At 42.6% G+C, this 27,270-nt stretch overlaps 1 protein-coding gene across 2 annotated transcripts in view; it reads right to left on the minus strand.

Annotated features, from left to right (window-relative positions):
* frmd4a (FERM domain containing 4A) overlaps nucleotides 1–27,270 on the minus strand; it is a 688,700-nt gene that overhangs the window by 344,322 nt on the left and 317,108 nt on the right. Inside the window, exon 1 of one of the 2 annotated variants that reach the window (XM_068059569.1) lies at nucleotides 2,937–3,029. The exons of the other annotated variant lie outside the window; for it this stretch is intronic. Within the exon in view, the coding sequence (XP_067915670.1) occupies nucleotides 2,937–3,029 (93 nt within the window). Of the gene's footprint in view, nucleotides 1–2,936; nucleotides 3,030–27,270 lie in introns of those variants that run through there. 2 annotated transcript variants of the gene reach the window in all.

The following is a 27,270-nucleotide window of genomic DNA, read 5'->3' on the forward strand; positions in this document are numbered from 1 at the left end:
GTTCCGAACTTGCACCAAGTCCTGTTTGCCATATCACCCCTGTGCTCGCTGACCTACAGTGACTCCTGATCAAGCAATGCCTCAATTTTCCTTGTTTTCAAGTTGCTTCATAGTCTCACCCTTGGCAATCTCCTCCAGCCCCATAACCCACTGAGATCTCTGCACTCTGCAAATTCTGGCCTTCTGAGCATCCCCAATTTTAATCGCTCTACCATTTGTGGCCATGCCTTCAGTTGCTGAAGGCCTAAGCTCTGTATTACCCTCCCTAAACCTCTCCGCCTCTCTTTCCTCCTTTATGTCGCTCTTTAATACTTTGACCAAGTTTTTATTCATGTGTACCTAATATGTCCTTTTGTGGATCAGTGTCAAATTTCTTTCCTTAATTCTCCTGTGATGCATCTTGAGATGTTTTATCATGTTAAAAGCGCTATATAAATGCAAGGTGTTGTTGTGGAAGGTTTCAAGTCAAACACAAGCCGGTTTCCAATAATTCTGCTTTACACAAGTTCACGATGATTACACTATATGTTGGAATTTGAATATTTACAGTTTGATCTCATGGCCAGTGTTTTTTTTAATGATTTGTTTGTGGGATGTGGGCATCGCTAGGCTATCTGAGATGGCATTTTAAGAGTCAACCACATTACTGTGGGTCTGGAATCACATGTAGGCCAGACCAGGTAAAAATGGCAGATTTCCTTCCTTAAAGGGTGTTCGTGACCATTGGGTGATGGGTTTTTAAAGCAATCGACGATGGCTTTATGGTCACCATTAGACTAGCTTTTAATTCCAGAATTATTAATTGAATTCAAATTTCACCATCTGCCATGGTGGGATTCAAACCCAAGTCTGCTGAGCATTAACCTGGGCTCTGGATTACAGGTCTAGTGTCATTACCAGTACGTCACTGCCTCCCACTACAAGAAGTGTCTTTGCAGAGACTGTTTGTCAACTGCTTGGAAAGTGGCAAAGTGTGTGTTGATCAAACTGCTGGAAACCCCAGCAACAACTGTTTAACTAGTAATCAATCGATCCAGCTACTTAAACTAGATGTTCTTGGCTGTGATCCATTAAGATAAGCTTATTCTGCATGTAAGTTGTGACTTGTAACTTTAACGAGCTTTAAAGATTATTGAAATTGCTAAGCCATACAATTAATATATTATGAATTATCCTGTGCATAAAAAAATCACTAATACACTGAGTGAAACCGTGATTACAGTGTTTGTATTTTTTGAAAGCATTACAGTGCTTGTATGTAGCAATGTCCAAAAGTGGGAGAGAACCATCACTCCATATGGTCTAAAACAAAGTTCAAATGCTGACATGTAATTCTCTCCCACATCTGTCAATTGCTTTCTCTTCCAAATATATATCCTGTTCCCTCCTGAATGTACCAACATTATCAGCCTCCATGGACAGTCTGTTCCAGATCTTCACCACTCTCCATATAGAACTGGTAAATGTGAGGGGAAGGAAAGTTTAGATAGAACATCACTTTGCTCAGAGTACTGCCCTATTCTTTAGTCAAAAAGATATATTGAAAAAATGTAATCTTAACTTGTCAGAAAAGCTGTTAATTATTTTTTTCTCTCAATGGAGGCCCTCTGTGCTGAGTCCCCTTGCCTTTTGACTGCCCTACTGATGTCATTAACAGTGAAACGCTACAGATAATAATCCACAACTTCAGACAAGCACTGGGAGATGGTTCCAGATTAACATGCTACATACAATCGGTACAGCTGCTCTGGGAAACAAGGCACTCCTTGCTGCCACTGATGTTACATGAGCATTCCATAACAAGGAACCCCACCAACATGGCCTGTCTTCCCAGTATAACACAAAAGTTGCTGTTTGAAAGAGAGGTTGAGCCTTGTTTTTCCCAACATATGTTTTGTTTTTGAACAGATAATGGAAGGTTCTTGAACAATGAAATACTCCTGCCCAGACTTTCCATCATCTTTAAAGATCTGCTTAATTCCTTTGCTTTCTGAATCCTGTTATATAATGAGACAATGTCCAGTGTCGATAAGAAACATGGGATGTATTATGTCACATGGTGAACGTCTTTTATTACCCAATAATCTCTCAGGAAATTAGCTGCGGCATTATGCAATGCAGGCGATAAGAATTCACAGACACGTTTTAAGCAGCTGTGTAGGCACAGCAATTACAATAATAAACAGTGCATTATGCATGCTATTTATATAATGCTACAATATTTAGGAATGGTTTATGCAGTTGAAGCTGTCATAAATTCCATCGTCACATTATTTAAACAGGGGCAAAAAAATCACTGCACAAATTGGTGTTTTCTGTCTGGGAACAACTGGCACCGTATATACAAAGTCTTGTCAGTTACAATGAAAGAAATGGCCCTACCAATTTACAATCAAGACATACATATGATAGAGTTTTACTGAAGCTCCACAATTAAAACATCTTTTCAGATGATATTAATTGGACAGACCTGATACCATCGCTTTAATGATTAATCTGTACATTAATTATTTTTGCAATATAATTTTTCAAGATGGGCAGTTGCTTCAGGCATAATGTGATACAGGAAACAGGATACTCGCTGGAAGCTGATCTCTCACATCCATTCAATGCTCAAATGCTCATTTTCACCGTCAGTTTCAATGCCCGACACCACACAGTTCAATTTACACTCTGCAAAGCAAAAAATAACCACGAGATCTTTCGCTTTATTTGAGCTCAACAAAAAACGGCATGTGAATGCCTGAAGTTTCCATTCATTTCCAAAATGAAGTGAATCGAACAGTAAATTCTCGCCCAATCCTGCAATAATCTGCAGAAGCCAGTGATATTTGGTATGGTAACTGGAAACAGATGTAATATACACTGAGAGCCTTAATACTGAAGCAGGGATATGTTTAATATTGACTCGAGACTCAGAGAATGAATCCTCTTACCTTTTCACCGCTGCTCCTTTTCAATGTTCCGTATGGAATTTTGAACAAGAGTCTCCTGGTCCTTCCAGGCGTGACAGCTGCTTGTACAACCATAGTGCAGGCTCAATAGGAAAAGGAAAAACACAAAAAGAAATTCAACAACTTCCAAAGCCTGGGTCTACTCCAGATTCCTCAAATTCCACGGCTGAGTACGTGGGGCTTTCAGTTCATTTGCAGGATGATTTTGCTGGGGCTTTTTTCTCCCCGGATTTAAAAGAGAAAATTTGAAAACACCTCCAGTGTCGTTTGCTCTGTGCTGTAAACACTGAGCTTTCTTCTTCAATTCAACCTGGTCTCAGTGGAGCAGCGCACTCTCGGAAAATGAGAGCTTTTGGGAGAGGAACGTTCTCAAAACGTCAAGTTTAGTTTTTGTAACAGTGGATGCTGACAGGGTCAGCTGTCTAATCTGCCTCTATCAGTGCTAAGTGTGCCACGTGACACAGGACTCCCCCTGGTTTGTTGCAAGACAGGTCACATGTCCATTTCAGGAAGAGTATCTGATGTATCACCATCTGGTGCAGAGATTACTGCTAAATCATCACAGCCACTGATCTTTACAAGACCACAGCACAGCAAAGAGGTTTTTGATGCAAGAAAACTTCAGAGACACAGAAGCAAAGCCTTCAGCTTCAATATTTCATGCAGTGGTACAAGGGGCTGCTAATCCAAATACAAGACACAATCAAATGCAATGACTTCAACTGTGTGCCAACATCTTAGCATAACTCAACCAAGACTCAGTACCACTGCAAAACTACTCATCACATTCAACTCCTGGCCTCTTTTGTGCAGCTGTGCAACTGGAAGTACCAAACCTAGACAACTCACATTCTATTTACACGCAAAGGAACATCTACATATGTGAAATTATTTCATTACCTTCACTATTAGTAGTAAAACATCCTGCCATTAATTAATGTTAACATGAATGTACTGTAGTCTAGTTCATGCAAGCAGTGGGTGAAACACGAAGCTGTGCACACGTATTAAAGAACAACATTACTGTGAACATACCATCTTAATCTAATGCTTTTTATGAAAAAGCTCCCCCACCCATTTTTATGAATAGAATAATTTGCTTTCTCTTATTCAATGCGAGAAGATAAATAATGATAGAGGATGAAGATTCTAATGAAAAGGCAAGATGCACATATCCATCCTGTCATAGCTCAAGGGCTGCAAATGCCCTGTCTGTACAATAATATCCGCTTCATACTGTCAGCATGGATTACCAAACCAACCTTCAATGTAATTTAAAAAAAATTACTCTACTAAACTTTATAGCAAAATTTACAGAAGCAACTACAGACCTTTAGTTAGCATTGTGCACTTTTACATTTAGTGTTTCGTGTAAGTGGAGCCTTGACTTTGTTTCTGCTTCATGATAAATCATAAAGGATACAGTTTTTAAAAAATTCATTCACAGGATGTGGGCGTCACTGGCTAGCCCAGCATTTATTGCCCATCCCTAATTGCCCTTGAGAAGGTGGTGGTGAGCTGCCTTCTTGAACCACTGCAGTCCATTTGGGGTAGGTATACCCACAGTGCTGTTAGGAAGGGAGTTCCAGGATTTTGATCCAGCGACAGTGAATGAACAGTGATATAGTTCCAAGTCAGGATGGCGTGTGACTTGGAGGGGAACTTGCAGTTGGTGGTGTTCCCATGTATTTGCTGCCCTTGTCCTTCTAGTTGGTAGAGGTCGCGAGTTTGGAAGGTGCTGTCGAAGGAGCCTTGGTGCATTGTTGCAGTGCATCTTGTAAATGGTACACACTGCTGCCACTGTGCGTCGATAATGGAGGGAGTGAATGTTTAAGGGGCTGGATCGGGTGCCAATCAAGTGGCTGCTTTGTCCTGGGTGGAGCTTCTTACTGGAATTGCACTCATCCAGGCAAGTGGAGAGTATTCCATCACACTCCTGACTTGTGCCTCGTGGACAGGCACTGGGGAGTCAGGAGGTGAGTTACTTGCCGCAGAATTCCCATCCTCTGACCTGCTCTTGTAGCCACAGTAGTTATATGGCTACTCCAGTTCAGTTTCTGATCAATGGTAACCCCAACAACTCTGGTACATATCTTTGAGGATTCAGACTGGTCCAGTTAAGTTTCTGGTCAATGGTGACCCCCTCACCCCACCCCAGGATGTTGTTGGTGGGAGGAATTCAATGATGGTAATGCTGTTGAATGTCAAGGGGAAATGGTTAGATTCTCTTCTGTTGGAGATGGTCACTGTCTGGCATTCGTATGGTGCGAATGTTACTTGCCTCTTATCAGCCTAAGCCTGGATGTTGTCCAAGTCTTTTTTTTTTTAGAATTAGAACATTACAGCGCAGTACAGGCCCTTCGGCCCTCGATGTTGCGCCGACCTGTGAAACCATCTGACCTACACTATTCCATTTTCATCCATATGTCTATCCAATGACCACTTAAATGCCCTTAAAGTTGGCGAGTCTACTACTGTTGCAGGCAGGGCATTCCACGCCACTACTACTCTCTGTGTAAAGAAACTACCTCTAACATCTGTCCTATATCTATCACCCCTCAACTTAAAGCTATGTCCCCTCGTGTTTGCCATCACCATCCGAGGAAAAAGACTCTCACTATCCACCCTATCCAACCCTCTGATTATCTTATATGTCTCTATTAAGTCACCTCTCCTCCTCCTTCTCTCCAACGAAAACAACCTCAAGTCCCTCAGCCTTTCCTCGTATTGCTGCATGCAGGCATGAACTGCTTCACTATCTGAGGAACAATCGGTGAATATCCCCACTTCTGACCTTATGATGGAGGGAAGGTCATTGATCACACAGCTGAAGATGGTTGGGCCTAGAACACTGCCCTGAGAAACTCCTGCAGCAATGTCCTGGGGCTGAGACAATTGACCTCCCAACAACCATCTTCCTTTATCCCAGGTATGACACCAACCAGTGGAGAGTTTTCCTCTGGTTCCCACTGACTTCAATTTTACCAGAGCCAGACGATCTAATTCACCTTTATAAGATGCATAATATAAAGTCTGCTGGCATTCACAACCTGGAACACAATATTTCACATTTTTATATACTGATGTAGGACATTTTAATGAAAATATTGCAAGATATCTACCAAATAAGAAGTATTTTTGTGCCTGTGATTGTTCTGATGGCACTATCAATTATGTCATGTCAATTAGTTCTGATGAAGGGTCACTGACCTGAAAGGTTAACTCTGTTTCTCTCTCCACAGATGCTGCCAGACCTGCTGAGTATTTCTAGCATTTCTTGCTTGCATTTCAGATTTCCAGCATCTGCAGTATTTTGCTTTTATCAATTATGTCCTTCCTCATTGGTTGCTTGTTGGGAAATTAAGACTGGTTAGTCTCTGGATAGCCTTGATTTTAAAATTCTCATCCCCGTTTTCAAATCCTTCCATGGCCTCACCCCCTCCCTATCCCACTAATTTCCTCCAGCCCTACAACCCTCCACGATGTCTGCGCTCCTCAAATTCTGGTCTCTTGCGCACCCTTGATATTAATCACTTTGCCATCGGCAGCCGTGCCTTCAGTTGCCAAGGCTCTAAACTCTGGGATTCCCTCCCTAACCCTCTGTGCCTCTTTCCTCCTTTAAGACCCTCCTTATAACCTACCTCTTAGTCCAAGCTTTTGGTCATCTGTCCTGATATCTCTGTATGTGGCTCAGTGTTGAATTTTGTTTGATAATGCTCCCATTTTGGGAAAGAGATGAAGGGGAATATGAAGCAGATCTTTTTTATGCAGTGAGTGGTAATGACCTGGAACTCGCTGCCCACGAGTGTGGTGGAAGCGGAGACAATGAATGATTCCGAAAGGAAATTGGGGATGAAGTGCTTTGTGACATTTTACTACATTAAAGGTGCCATAATAAATGCAAGTTGTTGTTGCGGTTTTCCATTTCCAAATTCATTTGCTTTCTATTTTCATTTGCTTACCAATCAGATTCTGTAAATTCTTTCTTGTATCACAGGATCACAGAGGGGCTGAATGGCCTCCTTCTGTACTGCAACAATTCGGTGTACTGCAACACTTTCAACAATCACCAAAAAATCAAACTGCAGCAAATCAACATACTGACACTTTGATAGTTCTTCACACGCCTGCTATATCTTCAGAAATATAACATAACAAACACAGAAAATAATTTCAGAAAAGATTGCAAATCTAACCATAAATTTAATAATCGCATCTTCCAACTGCTCCAACCAGTTTCTCACTTGAACCTCACTGGCCTCATAAACATTTTCAACCATTGGTTAACTCTTTTCCAATACGTCACTGCCTTTCTCTCCCAGTGAGGCTTCAAGGTAAAGAATGCAGGCACACATGCAGCAGAGTGCGATCCCACTTTGGCTTTGCCATCCGGTTCCCAATTCCAGATTCCACCCCAGACCCTCAATGTTACCATTTGTTCCCTGCCCACCCCATGCGTGAAATGACTTTGCTTCTTTCTTCCTTCCCTCCTGTCATAAACAGGTTCTGGAATTAACCAGTCACTGCTTTTCCATTCTGGCACCCCAAGTACAACACGAACCTCGCCAACTTTAAGGGCATTTAAGTGGTCATTGGATAGACATATGGATGAAAATGGAATAGTGTAGGTCAGATGGTTTCACAGGTCGGCGCAACATCGAGGGCTGAAGGGCCTGTACTGCGCTGTAATGTTCTAATTCTAATTCTAATCCTAATAATTCTAATTCCCTGCACATTCCGTGGCAACCCGGAATATGATATTTGCTCCATTCCCTCTCTCCCTTCACTGCACAAATGGATGACTTCAATGAAAAGCCAAGAGCAATTTAATCGCAACTCATAATGTTAAGTGGTAAGTAGATAACTTTAAAAAAACATAATAACAGCCACAGCTAGTTAAACACAAAGATAAATGTAATTTTTCCACATACAAACATATTTTAACACAATAGTGGCAATCAGAAAAGACGGATTATGAGAGTCAGCACATAAACTAAATCGAGATTTACAAGAAAAATGTTAAAATAGGTGTGGGGGGCAAAATATAAATGATTAAGAGTAATGCAGAAGATTATGTTGAGATGGTTTGCTTCATAGGAACATAGGAGCAGGAGTAGGCCATTCAGCCCATCGAGCCTGCCCATCATTCATGGCTGATCATCCACTTCAATGCCTTTTTCCCACACTATCCCCATATCCCCCTATGTCATTTGTATTTAGAAATCTGTCAATCTCTGCTTTAAACATACTCAATGACTGAGCTTCCACAGCCCTCTGGGGTAGAGAATTCCAAAGATTCACAACCCTCTGAGTAAATAAATTTCTCCTCATCTCTGTCCTAAGTGGCTTCCCCCTTATTTTGAAATTATGCCCCCTGGCTCTAGACTCCGCAACCAGGGAAAACATCTTTATTTAGAGATACAGCACTGAAACAGGCCCTTCAGCCCAACAACAGCTACCCATTTATACTAATCCTACATTAGTCCCATATTCCCTACCACATCCACTCCATTCTCCTACCTACACTAGGGGAAATTTACAATGGCCAATTTACCTATCAACCTGCAAGTCTTTGGCTGTGGGAGGAAACCCACGCAGTCACAGGGAGAACTTACAAACTCCACACTGGCAGTACCCAGAACTGAACCTGGGTTGCTGGAGCTGTGAGGCTGCGGTGCTAACCACTGCGCCACCCTCATCTTATTTCATGTTTCTGTCTATGAGCAATACTGAGGGCGATCTAACAGTATTGATTTGAAACCCTCTACCCAGAAGCTTCCTACAATAACAATTGGACTGATTGTACATGACATTCACAAGGTCTCAGTATACTGCTGTGTCCTACACTCATGAAAATACAGTTAAAACCAATGCTTGCAGGACGTGTGAAGCACAGTTATGTCCTGAATATTGCTGTATCTCTAATCAATGAAAGCTCCAACATCATGAGTCATGACTGGAAAAAATGTGTCACAGTTTGGGGAATTACAAAGAGCTGTCCGTAATGAGCTCGGCCAATAACTGGATTACGAAATGTCTTATTTCTGTAACAAGAGTCTCCTCTCAAGTATGTCTTGAAGAACAAGCCTACAGTTACATTTCTCTCTAATCTGCTAAAGTGAAAAGTTATGAAACAGACTGTGGCTGTTTTGTGGGGAATGAAATTTGTCAGAAAACATTGCAAATCATGTCCGTGACGCAATCCTGGAGGAAACCAATCTTTTTCCTAGTGTTTTTTTTTTAACCATTGCAACAATATGTTTCACAATATGGAAATAGCCCAGAATGTTGAGGTCTCAGACAATCTAGATGTTTCTGGAACAACCCACACTGTGCCAGAAAGAAGGTGTTAAAGTGTTAAAAAATGGGTTAATTCCTCATTACAATATCAGAAAAAGAAAGTTCATTCAAATGTGTTAAGTCTTCGTATGTTAATATCTGGTAACAATTCTCTAAAATATTTTTCTCTACACTAACAGCACCACAGAAGTAAAATACTATCATGCAGACCCCCCACCTGCCAAGAATGAGGCACATTAATTTTGTCATACAAACATTGATTTGAAAACTGTTGCTGAAGTGAAGAAATTACTTGTTTAAAAAAGAAATCACCAGGCCCTTGGCTGGCAAGACATTTGCACATTAACAGACTGTTCTTGTGGAGACAAAGGCGTTACTTCCCTTATCCAATTTAACCCACAATGGACTTTGAGCACCAGACATTGAAGGTGAGAGAGTTCAAATTTCAGGATGACTGCTGGGATAACCGAAACCACAAACAGACGTGGTCCGATCAGCTGGTCATGTGACTAGCCTGCTTGGCAACCTGTTTTTTCTGAATTGTACAAACAGTTTGAACTCACAGACTACAGTATGCTCCTGGACTGAAGAAGAGCTCTCCTGTCTGTCTGCTCCCATCTCTTTCTCACGGAACTCCAAATCCACTGAAGACAAATGAATCCCAAGAGAGAAAAGTCTCCTACAGTGAACAAGGTTTAAGAAGACCAATGGGCCCCAACGAAGAGCAAGATCTACCTACAATCAAGGACTCTACAGTGAGCTCAAAGAACCATAACAAAAACCCTCTTCAGAGACTGCCTCAAACTTTTCCACTTTATTTCTTCTGCTCTTTTCTGTCTCTATCTGCACGTGTATCGCTTATGCACGCTAGCGTGGGTGCATTGTGTATCCGTAGGCATTAACCAAATTCGAGTTTAAGTTTAATAAAATATCAACCTTTCTTCTTTAAGCCTAAGAAAACCTGGTTTCTTTGCCTTATAATTGGAAAGTGGTGAGCAAGGATTCACCAATGGGGAGCTAAAAACACAGTATGTTTAAAATTAAACCCTGTTACAGTAAGACCAGGTAAAGGCTGAGAGGGAACCCTAGACCCCTTTCTCACCTGGTCGTAACACTACAATGATTCACAACACTGAGGTCTTTCAGCAGGTTGGTGAGGGGCAGTCTTATATACTGCACACTGCTGTTCAGTCAACTGAAAATCAATACAGCTTCATCTGCTCAAGGAATTTATTTTCTCTGCAGAAGGCTAGATATGATGAGGGAAAGCTTCACTGATTACAGGAAAAACTGTGGCTTCAATCAGTAAGTGACAGAATGTCCAATCTGTATATCATACGTTGACAGGTTACTCCACTATGACTGTATGGAAGTTAACTCCTTTCTTGACCATCTGAATTGTGATTTATAACTGAAGTATGTGAAAGCAGTGATGGACAAGTCCTGGCAGTTTGTCCCTTCATCATTGCAGGCTTCATCATTGTGCTTTGTCTCTGATTGCCCAGTCTTGGCTATAGTTTGGGGATATGGTAGGTGGAGCTTATACCATATCTATTTAAGATGATGTGCCAGTGCACCATGATGGTAGCTGTATGGAATATTCTTATAAGAAATCTTACATTTCTAGATGAAGTATGAGACCTTTAAAAGTTTTGTCTGGAAGATGAAATGGCTGAAATCATCAGCCACTTGACTGCACATAAACAATCTTCCTACCCTGGGTAAGATGCAGATACCCCGACTAGTGACAATGCACTAATAGAATCTCCTGACCTTTATTAACCGAGAAACGAACACCCATAGCACAAGATACAACAGAGAGCAAGACAGATGACAAGGTAGATGAGAAAGTAGTGATTCAGGGATCCGAAGCTTGAGTTTTAATATCCTGAAGACTATAAAACAGTGAAAATGAGGGAAGCAAGAAATCTGACCATTCTGAGATTCGGAAAAAGTGTGTGTTAGAGTAGGAAACTGTACAATGAGCCTCTGTTTCAACATCGTGGCAAGATTGGAAGGGAGGAGCAAAAGCATATGGGATGCTACATCTGCAGCTTGAAGGAACCAAGAAAACAAAGCGCAAAGGAATACCAGTCATATCGGATTTAATGGAATAGAGAAAACCAAGAAAGTTTGCTATAGAAAAGCTAATGGGAGACTAGAGGTGAGAAATGGAATTGACAATCATATCGCCCTGTAGTTTCTTTTATCCTGCCAGAGAGTATGAAAGAAGTGTTAGGCAAGATACTCCACTTTTGTTTAGACTTAGGCCTTTTAGCGAGTCAGTGCTGTGGAGGGGAAAGGAAGTGTGTTACATGCAGCAGAAGACCAAGAGGCAGTGTTAGCAATGAAGGAGGTTAAAAATAGCAAGATCAAGAGCATCGATAGGTGATGGATGAAAAGCGGAGCCATCAAAGGTAAGTGTTGGTTAGACTAATTAGAAAAATGAAGACTAACAAGGCAAATCACGTACATTACATGAAATAGTCTGAAATGAGTTCAGAAAAAACAGGTTACGATTTTGAGACACACAGTGCAGGGAGGAAATTCTTTCACTGATTAATTAAAAGAGACCAGCTTTACAATGCTCCATAAAAGAGAATGCAAATCACCATGTGGTAGCTCAGCCACTGAAATGGGAGCGGATTGGAGATGTGAACACTGAAATCATGTGATCCAAACGAAATAGGCAAACAGTCTCAAACAAAATCATCAGCAAAAGAATCAACAGACTTGGATGCCGGTGAAAAGGAAACAAAGTGGGAGGTTATCTTGATTGCTTGAATAAACTTTAACAGAATCTCCTAATATCTCATTAATATAATGTAAGGATTACACAACCTCATCAATGAGCTGATCTTCCCCAAACCTGCGAGAGATGTTTTTAATATTCTGATTCAGAGCGGGTGAGACACAGACTTGGGCAAAGACGCCACAGTCCATTTTCACCCCAGCATCTGCAGGACTGACTGAATTAATTTAGTAAAATGATTCAAACTCTGAAATTAGGAAACACTTCTTCACTCAAAGGGTGGGAGAAGTTTGGACCTCTCTTCCATAAACAGCAGTTGACGCTAGATCAATTGTTACTTTTAAATCTGAGATCGATCAATTTTTGTTACCAAAGGTATTACGGCATATGGAGTTAGCTCACAGATCAGCCATGAACTCACTGAATGGCAGAACAGACTCGAGGGGCTGAATGGCTTCTCCTGTTCCTATGCTTGGGAGGGACAAAGGTGTGTTATTTAATGAAGTACATCATTTACACTGTTTCTAACAATGGAAATTGTATTAAAAATATCAGTGTACTTCTGGGTAAAAGAACAGATCTCGAAGCAAGATAGGATATGTCAGCTAACTGCAAAATGTCAAATATGATACTAGTCGACATCCGCTCCCCACTAGCAATACACTAGATTTTAAAGACTCCAACAATATTTGCCTTTATCCTTCATTATCTAGCGAGTGCACGGCAACCATTGGTAAGCTTGTAACTCAGCAATAGAAACAATTGAGATATGTGTTGGGAAAACATTTGAACAAATATAAATAAACTATGACCAATCTTGCAAAACATGAACTGATTACAAAGCATATCATTTCCTGTTGAGGAAATAACAATTTGCTTGGTGTAGAACAATCACGCAACTCAACTTTTCAAAACCTTTGTCACGATGTCAAAACTTATTAATTTTCATTGTTAGCTGAGTTATTAAAGAATATTTCTATGAAATTAAATCATAATACACTATATACAGAGTTAGTGCAGCCACAGTGGGAGGAAACACAAACCCTCAGCCTTACAAAAGTGTGTGCACATAAAAATAGAATAAAGTCGATGGGTGGAACTGTTAGCTTTGTTGGCCGGCTATGTGGGCAGTAGCGGATCGACTGTCCATTCTACACACAATGCCTGATGTTCCTTTCCATGCAAAGAGACTGGACGAAATATCGGGCTGAATGCATAAGGGGCGGGTGATTTCTTACCAGCTGCTTCACTCCCCTTCTGAAGTTGAAAGTTACGGTGCACCAACATCTACTACCAATAAAACCTGAGCTTTTTTCATGCTGGGCTGAAACCAAGCAGCAGTTTTCTATCAACAAGCTTTAATCACTATTTTTTTGTAAAAACATGCCACCACTTTCCACACGATTGGTGACTGAAATAATTGAAGAATCCAATCAGTCTCAATTGGGCTAAATGCCATATTCTGCCATTCATAAAATTCGCCACTAAAACAAGACAACTAGCCAACACTGTGCAACTTCATGGAAAGGTCAGTAAGATAAGTCTTGGGAATCATCGCGTAAACTGCTGCACTCAAAAAGATAGATCAGGGAACATATGTAACAGAGAAGGACCATTCACTCTCTCCGACTCACACCACGAAGCTGATTCTTTTTAGAACTCAAGACAGTTGTTTTTCTTTTAACCTTCTTCTTGCCCAAAACTCATACCCCTGTACTTTCGAGTGAATCAGGAACTGATCCAATGCTCTTTTGTGTTCTTCAATAAAGTCAGTAATTTGACATTGCTGACAATTTCAACGTGCATGTGAGTTCCATGATTTGAGATAAAGTTCTAGCTTCATTGCAGTAATTCTAAATATGTAGAAAGCCATGCTTAAATTTCCTGTATGACCCACGAGCTGTTAAAAAATCATGGGGGCTAAATTGGATAGCCCCCAAAAACGGGAGTGGGGATCAGGGTGTGTGATTACCCCACGACCGTTCAGTGTGATGCATCATTGTGCTGCCTGTTCACTGTCATATGATTTCTGCGCACAGCCAATGTTAACCGTACTATTCACTGGCTGCACCCATCAGCAAGAGACCCAATGTTCTACTTGCTAAAACTACTTAAAGCTAGCCTCTACCTATTGGAGGGCAGGTGCACTGTGACTGTTGGGAGGTGCTGACCTCATTGGGAATTGTGCTGGCTAGCAAAGAACAATGGCCGACCATGGGGAGAACACGGGCGTCAGGGTTTTCAAACACCGCAGTAGAGATCTTGGCAGGGCCAAGTCTAAATGTTTGACCCTCTTGTCCTCTGTCGTAATTTAATATTTCGGATTCACCTTATGCATGTGGTTCACAGCTTTGTGCATCTCTGTAAGATCATCTCTCAGCTGTCACTTTTCAAGGCTGTACAGACTACGTTTCTCCAGTCTTTCCTCTTAATTGCAACCCGCAAGGCAGTGGCTCTCAAACTTTTGGTTAAAGGACCCCTTTTCAAATAGATTAGTAATTATGACACCCCTCCCCCCCCCATCTGAACTATAATATATAAAACTCATAAGATGAAAGTGCTGCATATAAAGAATGTTTTCATAATTCTTTTAAGAAAACAGCTATTTAATCTCTGCCACTCTCATGCTCCTCCTTGTGTGCTTTCCTCCAAGGTGAGACAGGCAGCCCAACAACAACTTATATTTATGTAGCACCTTTAACGCAATAAAACGACTCAAGGTGCATCACAGAGGCATTATAAGCAAAATAATAAAACAAAAAATGAAACAGAGCCCAATCTGTGCTGCACATGTGACGGCCGCACTCCATTCCATCTTGCACTTTGACATTATTTAGTGGACTGCCTGCAAGGTCTCTCCAGAACCCGGGGGATCCGCAGAGTCCATTCTGAAAACCACTGCTCTATGGCCAGGGATCAGTGTGTGTTTCTTCTTCTCACCATCTCTGAGGCTTCAACGTCTCTCTTATGTTTTGATGTCCATTACTTAAGGTGCAGACTGAGCAGAGCTCTGCACACTTTGATCATGACTTCCCACTGTGCTGTAATCTACTAATTGGACTACATAGTTCAATAGCCTGATGACTTCCTTAATTTCTACTGGTTGGACATTTTGATCAGAGTCTAATTAGGGCCCAATTTTAACTCACTCAAAACCCATTCACTCATACAGAGTTAAAATTGGACCCAAAGACTCCAAAGTCTTTTTCAACTTCAGCAATAGTTATTTCAGTGTCTTTAATGGAGTGTGCCGGTCATTCATTTTTTTCTTCCTCTACAGTATTTGGCTGTGTTACATTTCATTGCTATTGCTTTGCCCACTTTTTTTTATTTCTTTCTGTAATTTCTGAACTACCTTCTCTGATTCCACTGCCCCTCTCTGGTTTGCTATCACCTGCAAATTTGACCAATTTGCATTGGGTTTCTCAACTGTTATAAATTAGGGACAGCAGTGGTCCAACACTGACCTTTGATACACCCCACTCAGTACTTCTCCTACCCTGATGTAACTGCTCGAACAATTTCTATTATGTTCTACCCTTCAACCAATTTTCTATCCACTTCCTGCAGCCCTACAACTTTGTGTTTAAGGAATAACCTTTTGTGTGGAAGTTTGTCAAATGCTATCTGGCAGCCTCAGTGTAACATGTTGTATCTTCGGCCACACTAACAATCAATTTGTCTTTGCAACTGCTACAGTGCAAAGCATTTGATATTTTGCTTCACCGTCATCTTATCTTTGGTTGACCTTGCTGAATGAAACAATTTTCATTTTGTCACTGTATCTGCTGTCTCTAAGGTTAACTTGCATTTGCCAAAATATTTTCTTTGAATTTTACCCACGGAAGTGTAAGATAGTGTACAGCAAACTTTGTTTAAAATATGATGCAAATGTAGCGTATGTCACCACTGGCAACACTGGTAAACAATGCTAGATGGGTGATCTCTAATCAGTCTCTTTTGGGCCTCCTTATCTCGAGAGACAATGGGTAAGCGCCTGGAGGTGGTCAGTGGTTTGTGAAGCAGCGCCTGGAGTGGCTATCAAGGCCAATTCTAGAGTGACAGGCTCTTCCACAGGTGCTGCAGAGAAATTTGTTTGTCGGGGCTGTTACACAGTTGGCTCTCCCCTTGCGCCTCTGTCTTTTTTCCTGCCAACTGCTAAGTCTCTTCGACTCGCCACTCTTTAGCCCCGTCTTTATGGCTGCCCGCCAGCTCTGGCGAACGCTGGCAACTGACTCCCACGACTTGTGATCAATGTCACAGGATTTCATGTCACGTTTGCAGACGTCTTTAAAGCGGAGACATGGACGGCCGGTGGGTCTGATACCAGTGGCGAGCTCGCTGTACAATGTGTCTTTGGGGATCCTGCCATCTTCCATGCGGCTCACATGGCCAAGCCATCTCAAGCGCCGCTGACTCAGTAGTGTGTACAAGCTGGGGATGTTGGCCGCCTCGAGGACTTCTGTGTTGGAGATACGGTCCTGCCACCTGATGCCAAGTATTCTCCGGAGGCAGCGAAGATGGAATGAATTGAGACGTCGCTCTTGGCTGACATATGTTGTCCAGGCCTCACTGCCATAGAGCAAGGTACTGAGGACACAGGCCTGATACACTCGGACTTTTGTGTTCCGTGTCAGTGCGCCATTTTCCCACACTCTCTTGGCCAGTCTGGACATAGCAGTGGAAGCCTTACCCATGCGCTTGTTGATTTCTGCATCTAGAGACAGGTCACTGGTGAGAGTTGAGCCTAGGTAGGTGAACTCTTGAACCACTTCCAGAGCGTGGTCGCCAATATTGATGGATGGAGCATTTCTGACGTCCTGCCCCATGATGTTCGTTTTCTTGAGGCTGATGGTTAGGCCAAATTCATTGCAGGCAGCCGCAAACCTGTCGATGAGACTCTGCAGGCACTCTTCAGTGTGAGATGTTAAAGCAGCATCGTCAGCAAAGAGGAGTTCCCTGATGAGGACTTTCCGTACTTTGGACTTTGCTCTTAGACGGGCAAGGTTGAACAACCTGCCCCCTGATCTTGTGTGGAGGAAAATTCCTTCTTCATATAACAAACAAATGTAATATCTGGGGACCTGTGTAGAAACACTGAACTAGTGTGGCATCAAAACGGGTTCTTAATATTGCTAAAAGTAAACATTACCGGGAAAAAAATACTAACTAATAACTTGCGTGCTATCGTAGCCATAGAGTTAAATGGGGTATAGTTCAGGAGGGGAAAAGTCAAACACATTTGCATCAGACCTAACCTTTTACTACAATTCTTCTCATGAAACTAAGACAGCCTTGAAGGATAGAGTGAAAAAATCACATAATGGCATTAATTCTTTTTATAAAATACAAATAACTGCAGGTGACACAATTCAGATCAAAAAGACAGCGTGGAAATTGGTTGAAAGCAAACTAAAGCTCTTATGTGTTCACAGTTGCTGATGGCCTCACTCACTCACTCAACACTAGATCTCCCACCACGTCTAATTTTTGACCAGCTTGCTGGACCATCACTAGGCACACCAACTAGGAAATCTAACTTGCTACTGGGGTTCTACTACTGGTCTGTATTTAAAAAGGGATCTAAAGAGGTGATTCAGAGAAATATTTTCACCCAGAGAGTTGTCAGGATCTGGAATGCTCTAACCGAAAAGGTGGTGGAAGCTGATTCCATAAATAATTTAAAGAAGGGAGTTTGGACAGGTAATGGAGGATGAGGAATTTACAGAGCTGAGTTTCAGGTGGGGAACCTGTGAAGCCCAAAAGATGAAAGCGCGGAGTTTAAAAACTCCACAGCACATGAGGAAATCTGACTACCAGGTAACCCACCCTTGTTGATACGCAAGTGTATGAATCTAACTTTTGTGACTTCCTTGAGAGAAATACTATTTCCAGCATTAAGCTGTATTATTGGACAGCCCTCCAGCAGGCAACTACTGGGCTGGTAATACCACCTACTAAACGATAGAAAGGCTGGGCTCTCTGTCGGGCGGGGAACCCTGCAGCAGAGACTGCAGCCTAGGAGCAGGTAGGTTTCCTGCTGCTGGGGTCAACTTTGTGATGGGGGGGGGGGGGGGGTGTTGGATGGGTCATTTGGAGGGTTGGGGGTGATTGTGGGGGCTCGGAGACATTTCGGGGCTGGAGAATGGGAGGAGGGTGTTGGTGATTGTGGGGAGCAGGTCAGTGATATCGAGGGGTGGTCCGATCGTGAGGAGGGGAGCAAGTTAGCTTGGTGCCCAGGGTTAAATTTAAAATGGAGCTAACATTTGGGGCATGCAACCTCCTTATAAGAGTAGACTGGTTGCCCACGCCATACCCCGCCTCCATTCAAACCAACACTGGGTAGATTCAAGACACCTTGGGTTCGGGTTTAAGGCTTTAAAAGTTTTTACACTCCACCTGACTCAAACTCACCTGTTTTTTGGGGGTGGGAGGGGATTAAAATTCCCTCAACATCTATCTTGATATTAAGAACTTGGCATCATCTCAGAAGACAGTCACTGCGATCAACTCCAAACTGCATGATTTTCACCAGGCGTACCAACACCAGGGAAACAGAGTGACATGAGTTTTTATTAGTGAGTCTAACTCCACTGTCTATCTTCTTGAGAAAGCTGGAGGTATCTTGAGAAAAACAGAGATTAACACCAAAATTCAACATCGTTTGAAATCCAAAGATTCCATCAAAACACAATAATACAATCAAAATAGCTTCAAAATGCATTCATTTCTTTCATGAACTTGATTCCAGAAATATTGCTGGTCCCAATGACACAGAGTTGTGTGTCTGTCAAAGCCCAATTTGAAAAAGTCGCCACTCTGCTGGATCATCGATCTGAATTGTTCCCACAACTGATGTTGACACATCAAATCCAAAGCATCAAACATTGTGTTATTCACAAGATAGCAATCATGGGCACCAGAAACTACAGACTGTTATTGTGATGGACAGTGAATCCTCATTAAAACCTGGTCACCAAGTTTCAAAGCAAAGCTGTCAGCTTATGATAATACCTTATGAACCAGAAATGAAGCTGTTTGTGCAAAATTGTTTTTGCAGCTTATCCCTCAATGGTTCTACAGCGTTCAAGGAAGATGTGCTATTCTGGGCTCAATGAGAAGTTAGCTCTTGTGGTACATCTGGTAGCTCCTGAACTGGATATGGAAATCCCTCAAATGAAGCAACCATTAACATCCAACATTATAACTTTTACCCAGCTGTCCTTCAGGGTTGCTGCCTCAAGCCTCTTAACTCATTATTATACCATCTAGTTTCCCACACATACTCACATACCAAAAACTGACACTGAATGACACTGTTTAATGCACAACTCCAAATGACAGACTCCTCATACGTGTATACAAATGGATCAGTTCTGGCGGGGTTAAAGTGTGGCGAGTCGAAGAGACTTACCTGTTGGCAGGAAAAAAGTCAGAAGCGCAAGGGCAGAGCCAACTGTGTAACAGCCCCGACAACCAATTTTATCTGCAGCACCTGTGGAAGAGTCTGTCACTCTAGAATTGGCCTTTATAGCCACTCCAGGCGCTGCTCCACAAACCACTGACCACCTCCAGGCGCGTATCCATTGTCTCCCGAGACAAGGAGGCCAAAGAAGTAGTTCTGGTCGAGTCAAACAGGTTCAGGATTTGAACACAGAGCTTGTAGATCAACCGTAATTATTGAATGGTGGAGCAGACTTGAGGAGTTGCGTGGGCTAATCCTGCTCCTATTTCTTATGTTCTTATGCAGCACAACATTGTAAGCAATTACAAAATGCTAATTTTTTTATAATCATATATGGCGTGCCAAGTTTACTTGGTAAAACTAAAAGGCTTCAATCTGATCCATGGTTTTAGATACTGTCAGCAAACACACCAACGAAACAGGAACAATTTACAAGTTATCTAAACTTCAAGATTAGATTACAGGCTTGTGCTCACTCCCTTATATTCATTTTGAATAATATGTATGATGCACATGTTTATTTAAAAAAAAATCAAACTGTCCCTTGTCATTACTGAAAGAGTTTTCGGGCAGGATTTTCCCACGGGCTTTCGGACCCTGATCCTGACCCTGACCCTGACCCTAACCCTAACCGTAAGGATCTGAAGCCTGCACTTGCTGGGAGCAAGACAGGCACAGCAATCTTCCCGGAGGCAGCCTCCTAATTGGCCGCCTCCGCGCTCGCCGTCCTTGGGAGGGCTCCCGATGCTGCTGGCCCAATCAGAGGCGAGGCAGGTCGGAGACCGGGAAGGCACCTCCACATGGAGCTGCCTCAGAGGTGAAAATTTATACCAAGATTTCAGAGGGGCCAAGCTGATAGACCCCTCGGAGAGGAGGGGAACCCCTCTGGTGGAAGCGTTAGGGCTGCAGGTGTGGCCTTTCCTCCTGTGGTCCTGTCGCTGGGGCCTTGAGCCTCCGTCTCCGATGATCCCCTCCCCCATCCTCTCTCGGGGAGGACACCTCCATTAAGCTGGCGGCCTCCCCATGCAGCAGAGGGCAAGGTCCACCACCAGCAAAATACCGGTGAGGTTCAAAATCGCACTTAATTGGAGCCTTAAATACGCAAATTGTCTGCCGCCTCCGTTCAGCGAGCAACTGATCCGTTTCGCAGCCTGCCCCGGGAAATTCCGCCAGTGGCGGGAATGCGTCAGGGAGCTGTCCCGAGGCAGCTCCCCTCCCTACGTTCCTGGCAATTCCCTCCCCATCCAACCCGGCCTCCAAGTCAGCCACCACGGGACCGGGAGAATTCAGCCCTTAGTGTCTCAGTGCTGGGATATTTTACTCTGCAATCACTGGTGAATAATTTATAATTGAATTTCTACACAGAGTATATATTACACAATTCTTTTCATATGAATACAGTTGAATGTTTCTGTTGGTGGTACTACTGCCACTGATGGTTAATAAATATTGTATGCTCACAGCGAAAAAACATTCAGCACAAAAGGCATGTTTCTGAGCCATCAAAGGTCCTCATTCGTAGGTGGTGAAGTCAAGTGGCTAAAAAACCACTGAACTAACAGGGTTGTCACTAAAACAGCCCCTGCCTTGTACCATCAAACTAAAAGGGGATTACTGAACCAAGAGATTTATTATAAAGGGTAAACACAAATCACACAGTGCTTATAGCAATAAATACAATAGAAAATCTATTACTCGAAAATTGTGAACAATGTTTTATTCATTCAACCCATTGAAAAGACAGCTACTATTTATACTCTCGGTAATGAATGACTCCATACTTCCACTAACCTCCATGATCGAATGTCAGGACTGCACAAATCAAGGATCAACTACTAATTTAAGCAGATTAATTGTCAGTGTATTTTTTGGAAAAAATATATTGACCCTACAACTGAACTGCATAATGTATGTGCTCTGTTACACACGCACGCACGAGTTTGATCTCCTATTAAGTTATGTACCACTTAATATATTTCCATAAACCACTGGTGCCCAATGTGCATTTACCCCTGATGCAATTATATATTAAATTGCATCATTAGTAATGCATTACAGAATCACGTAACTGTTAAAACGCAGAAGGAGGTCATTCGGCCCATCATGTTCGTACCTACTCTCTGAATGAGCAACTCACTGAGTGCCAATCCCCCGCCTTCTCGACGTAACCCTGTACATTCTTGCTTTTCATATTTTTTTATTTGTTCGGGGAATGTGGGTGTCGCTGGCTAGGCCAGCATTTATTTCCCACCCCTAACTACTCTTGAGAAGGTGGTGGTGAGCTACCTTCTTGAACCGCTGCAGTCATTGGAGTGTAGGTACACCCACAGTGCTGTTAGGAAGGGAGTTCCAGGATTTTGACCCAGCGACAGTGAAGGAACGGCGATATAGTTCCAAGTCAGGATGATGTGTGGCTTGGAAGGAAACTTGCAGGTGGTGGTGTTCCCATGCGTCTGCTGCCCTGGTCCTTCTTGGTGGTAGAGGTCGTGGGTTTGGAAGGTGCTGTCTAAGGAGCCTTGGTGAGTTGCAGTGCATCTTGTTGATGGTACACACTGCTGCCACTGTGCGTCAGAGTGGAGGGAGTGAATGTTGAAAGTGGTGGATGGGGTGCTGATCAAGTGAGCTGCTTTGTCCTGGAGGGTGTCGAGCTTCATGAATGTTGATGTAGTTGCACTCATTCAGGCAACTCCTGACTTGTGCCTTATAGATGGTGGACAGACTTTGGGGAGACAGGAGGTAAGTTACTCGCCACAGAATTCCCAGCCTCTGACCTGCTCTTGTAGCCACAGCAGTTATGTGGCTGGTCCAGTCCAGTTTCTAGTCAATGGTGACCCCCAGGATGTTGCTAGTGCGGGATTCAGCGATGGTAACGCCATTGAACGTTGAGGGGAGATGGTTAGATTCTCTCTTGTTTGAGAGAGTCATTGCCTGGTACTTGTGTGGTGCAAATGTTACTTGCCACTTATCCGCCCAAGCCTGGATGTTAATGAGGTCTTGCTGCATATGGACATGGGCTGCTTCAGTGTCCGAGGAGTCGCGAATGGTGCTGAACATTGTGCAAGCATCAGCAAACATCCCCACTTCTGACCTTATAATGGACGGAAGGTCATTGATGAAGCAGCTGAAGGTGGTTGGGCCTAGGACACTACCCTGAGGAACTCCTAACAGTCTAAATCGTTCTTGAATGCTTCAACTGAACCTGCCTCCACCATACTCTCAGTACCGCATTCCAGACCTTAACCACTCTCTGCATGAAAAAGTTTTTCCTCATGTCACTTTTGCTTCTTTTACCAATTACTTTAAATCTGTGCCCTCTCATTCTCGATCCTTTCACGAGTGGGAACAGTTTCTCTCTATCTACTCTGTCCAGACCCCTCATGATTTTGAATATCTCTATCAAATCACCTCTCAGCCTTCTCTTCTCCAAGGAAAACAGTCCCAACTCCTCCAATCTATCTTCATAACTGAAGTTCCTAATCCCTGGAAACATTCTCGTGAATCTGTTTGCGCCTTCTCTAACACCTTCACAGCCTTCCTCAAGTGCGGCGCCCAGAACTGGATGCAATACTCCAGCTGAGGCTGAACTAGTGTCTTATACAAGTTCAACATGACCTCCTTGCTCTTGTACTCTATGACCCTATTAATAAAGCCCAGGATACTGTATGCTTTATTAACTGCTCTCTTAACCTGTCTTGCCAACTTCAATGACTTATGCACATACACACCCAGGTCCCTCTGTTCCTGCACCCCCTTTAGAATTGTATTGGGTTTATTTTATAAGGGACAATATTCCACAGTTCACTAACACTGGGGAAATATTAATTGATTCTGTGGACAAAGTTCTTTCTTAAATCTGAATATTAATAGTTGGAACAAAATAAATGTTTTTTTTCTGCTTAGACATGAAGCAATGTTGGCTTGATGTACTTCCCACTGTTTTAGGTTCTCCCACCTTCAATGAAGTCCTAAAGTTTGCAGGGGAGGAAGTGGAAACATCAAATTATAGTCTGTAAAATAGTGCCCTCTTCTACTGTTGGGTGACACGATGAAGGTGAAGGCTTGGATTGATTGAGCCGAATGTAGTGTGATGGAATATAGGTATAATAGGCTTGATTAAGTAGAGTTTGGAAATAGTTAGCGTGTAATGCCTTTAGAGTTAAAGATTGGACAAATGGTTAGTTTTCAGAGTTCACTGAAGTTCCCCTTTAAGAAGTTAGAAAATATCAAGGTCCCTGTTATGAACAAGTTGGGAAATCCATTTGTGTCTCTGTTGCCTGGGGCTTGGAAGATAAAAAAAGAACATTGAAATATCCTGTCAGTAAGAGGTAGCAACAAACTTAATTGGTTTGTTCAGACAGGCCAGTTCTGGAGGTTGATTTGGAGTGCCATAGAAAGGGCAATTAACAATAAACGGAATGTACTCACAGGAACAAGAGAGGTCAAGTAAACACAATTACAAACATTTTGACCAGGTAAAAGCTCACAACTTCAAATTCCAGTAAAATATTAAATTAAAGATATGGATTTTAAAAGGAACACAGGAAGGTCACATCCAATGCAAAAGTCATACGACACCTTAGAAATAATATAAATAGAAGGTTTTGAAGCACTTAGGATTGTTGAATCCTCAACAACACTTCTCATCCTATGCCTTATTTAGTGATTTAAGGTACAAGTTTACTTTAAATTTTGATGGATATTCTGGATATTCTAAGATAACTTTGCTGTAACATTAGCAAGGTTAAACTTTTGGATTTTATGTTAGAAATACGAATATGTGTTTTATCTCTCAGTAATATTTGATATCGTGATATATGTATCCAATTAAGAAGTTTATTACATGTTAAATTCCTTAATAAATATATAAAAGGGCGGCACAGTGGCGCAGTGGTTAGCACCGCAGCCTCACAGCTCCAGCGGCCCGGGTTCAATTCTGGGTACTGCCTGTGTGGAGTTTGCAAGTTCTCCCTGTGTCTGCGTGGGTTTTCTCCAGGTGCTCCAGTTTCCTCCCACAAGCCAAAAGACTTGCAGGTTGGTAGGTAAATTGACCATTGTAAAATTGCCCCTAGTATAGGTAGGTGGTGGGGAAATATAGGGACAGGCGGGGATGTGTTAGGAATAGGGGATTAGTGTAGGATTAGTGTAAATGGGTGGTTGATGGTCGGCACAGACTCGGTGGGCCGAAGGGCCTGTTTCAGTGCTGTATCTCTAAACTAAACTAAACTAACTAAACTAAATCGTTTCATGTAGTATTCTGCATACAACTACAAGAACCCCCTCTCTGTGTCTCTTTAAGTGGAGAGATACGTATTGAAGAGAGTTTCCCAGACCCTTATAATATCTGGGATATTTATGACTTAGCCGTAAAATATTAGAAATAGGCTATCCAAAAGATGGTAAAATTCTCTGTATGTTTTCTTTCTTTGAGGGAAAGCTAGTGCAGTTCTTTGGACCCAAATAAGTGTCTGAGAATCTGTTTGGTTTGAATTTGATTAAAGGAGATTCGTAGGGATGTGCTCCTGATTTGGTTTAGTCCTACAAGGGGTTAAAGTCATAAATCACTTCAGTTGGCACCCAAAAACATGGTCTTGTTGTTAACAGAATCCTGTACTTATATGTTCGTCTTTAAGGTATATTTTAGATTTGTAAGTACGGAAGGAATGTTTTCTGTCAGTGGTATTAAGGCCCTGATTTAAAAATCTAGAGACGGCAAACTCTTGATCATGGTTTGTGGATCTTAAATCAGAACTCCCTCATTCTACTTTTGAGGTTTGGAAATTTCCTTTACAGTTCACTTTAAATCCTAGTTGAAATTAGGTCCTGACGTATCTTAATTCCTAGTTTATGTTCCGTTCCGATATAATGGCTAATGAAGAAGGGATTGGCTTAATTTTTCCGTTGGGTGATCCATCAACTTGTTTTAGTAGATTACAGAATCCCATTTCGCTGCCTCAGGCGGATCAGATGGTAGTCTTTGAGATTGATAATTTTGATGCTGATGGTTCAGTTAGAGCTCATGGTACAATTGTGTACTGACCCCCAGGAGGATGGGATAGCATGTATTCAGTGGGATAATCAGACTGATACCCCAGACCCACAATATTCCGTAATGATAATGTGCACGCCTGCACAATTGGGTGGCCTAATGACTGGTCACGACAGGGTGGGGGTATCCATGGTAGAACTGTAAGTCCTGGGTCTCCCTATGTGTGTGGTGGCAGTGGGTCTCGGATTAGATGGCTTCCTCACAATGAGGTTCATGATCAGAATTTGCGGGAGGATTGTAGACAGCTACTGGTACATCACCTTCAAATGAAACAGGCACCTCTCCAGGCTTTTGCTACTGCTGGTGCTGCAGGCTTTCCTCTGTCTGTGGGACAGTCAGTGCAGTCTCAAATTACACCCTTAGGCAATGTGAATCTTAACTCTATATATGCCACGTGTGGCAAGCCCAGTCCCAGTAATCAAGATAAAACAAGGTGGATTTTACATAACCTTGATAGACTTGACACTTGTTGTCACAGCTGGAGTGCTGCACATTTACGGCAGCTCCTCTCCATGATGTTAAACTCTGATCACGTCTCCCCAATTAATAAGTGCAACAGCTGGATACAAATATATTCCCACCTCCAGACCACAACTCAGGGAGGGCATGTAATGGGCTCAATCAAAGAAATCCTTCAATATACTGTTAGGTCGAATGGTTTGGTAGCCGCCTATCGACTAGGTAAGGACTTTACACATGGCAACTGGGAAATTGCTCACGGCTGTCTGGCTAACCAGTATCAATGGCTAACCGCTTAGACTAGCCTGCGAAGGAGCTTTGTCTGCTTATCCTGATGACCAGCAGAGGTGGGATCATGTTGAACACATTATCCACTTGAACCATGCCTTGCTGGATCTACCCCATACTAAGCCTGCGGTCCAACCGGATCCTAAGGTTAAAAATAATACAAACAATGTCTCTGTTTCATACAGACAGGGACAGATTAGGACAAGGACTCCTTCTCATTCCAGTTACCCACAATTGGTTCCTTTGGGCCCCCAGACGGGCGCTCTGGTCGGTCTACACCGCCATCTCGCCGGGAGCGCAAGCGGCATATTTCCCCAGAACGGTGGGAACGGTCTAGCATCACACATCGCAGAGATAGCAGGGTTAACTGGGATCCCTATGGGGATGAACTTTACACTGGCCATTCCTATCACAGAGTAATGGGAGCTTCCAGGGCTGACAGAGGCAGGGATCAGAAAGACTCCCAACAGGATCGGCATCCAGCCCAAGGGGGTGACTGTAAGCCTTCTGATAGAACACCTAAGAGATCGGGAAAGCATGAGACTCCTAAGAGGAAGGGGCAGACTTCAGTTAAAGTCATCAGAAATCAAGGCAGGGCTGACAGTCAGGACTCAGAAGCATCTCCACAGTGAAGGGCTGGCACCCAACCAGGATCTCTTGAATTCCCCTATGCCCTGGCAACACTGCACACTGCTGATCAGGTACAGGCACTCTTTGATACAGGAGCTGATTACTCAGTCATGGATCCTGTAATTATAAAATCTCAGTGGTCAGATTTGGGAAGCCCACTTTATCAGTTATCATTAGGGGGATTTACACAGTGTAAGGTACAGCGGATTGCCTTTTATACAATTCCTGTTACTATTTATTGTATTACAGCCACCCTGGAGGTGGGTCTAGTACCTGATTTGATTTTCCCTCTTATTATAGGACAGCCTGATATTAAATACTTCCTTAAGATCATGTCCAGGCCTGTGCAGGCATCCACAGACCAGGATGACCGACA

The sequence above is a fragment of the Heterodontus francisci genome, chromosome 27, assembly GCF_036365525.1.
Source record: "Heterodontus francisci isolate sHetFra1 chromosome 27, sHetFra1.hap1, whole genome shotgun sequence".
NCBI classification, from domain to species: Eukaryota; Metazoa; Chordata; class Chondrichthyes; order Heterodontiformes; family Heterodontidae; genus Heterodontus; species Heterodontus francisci.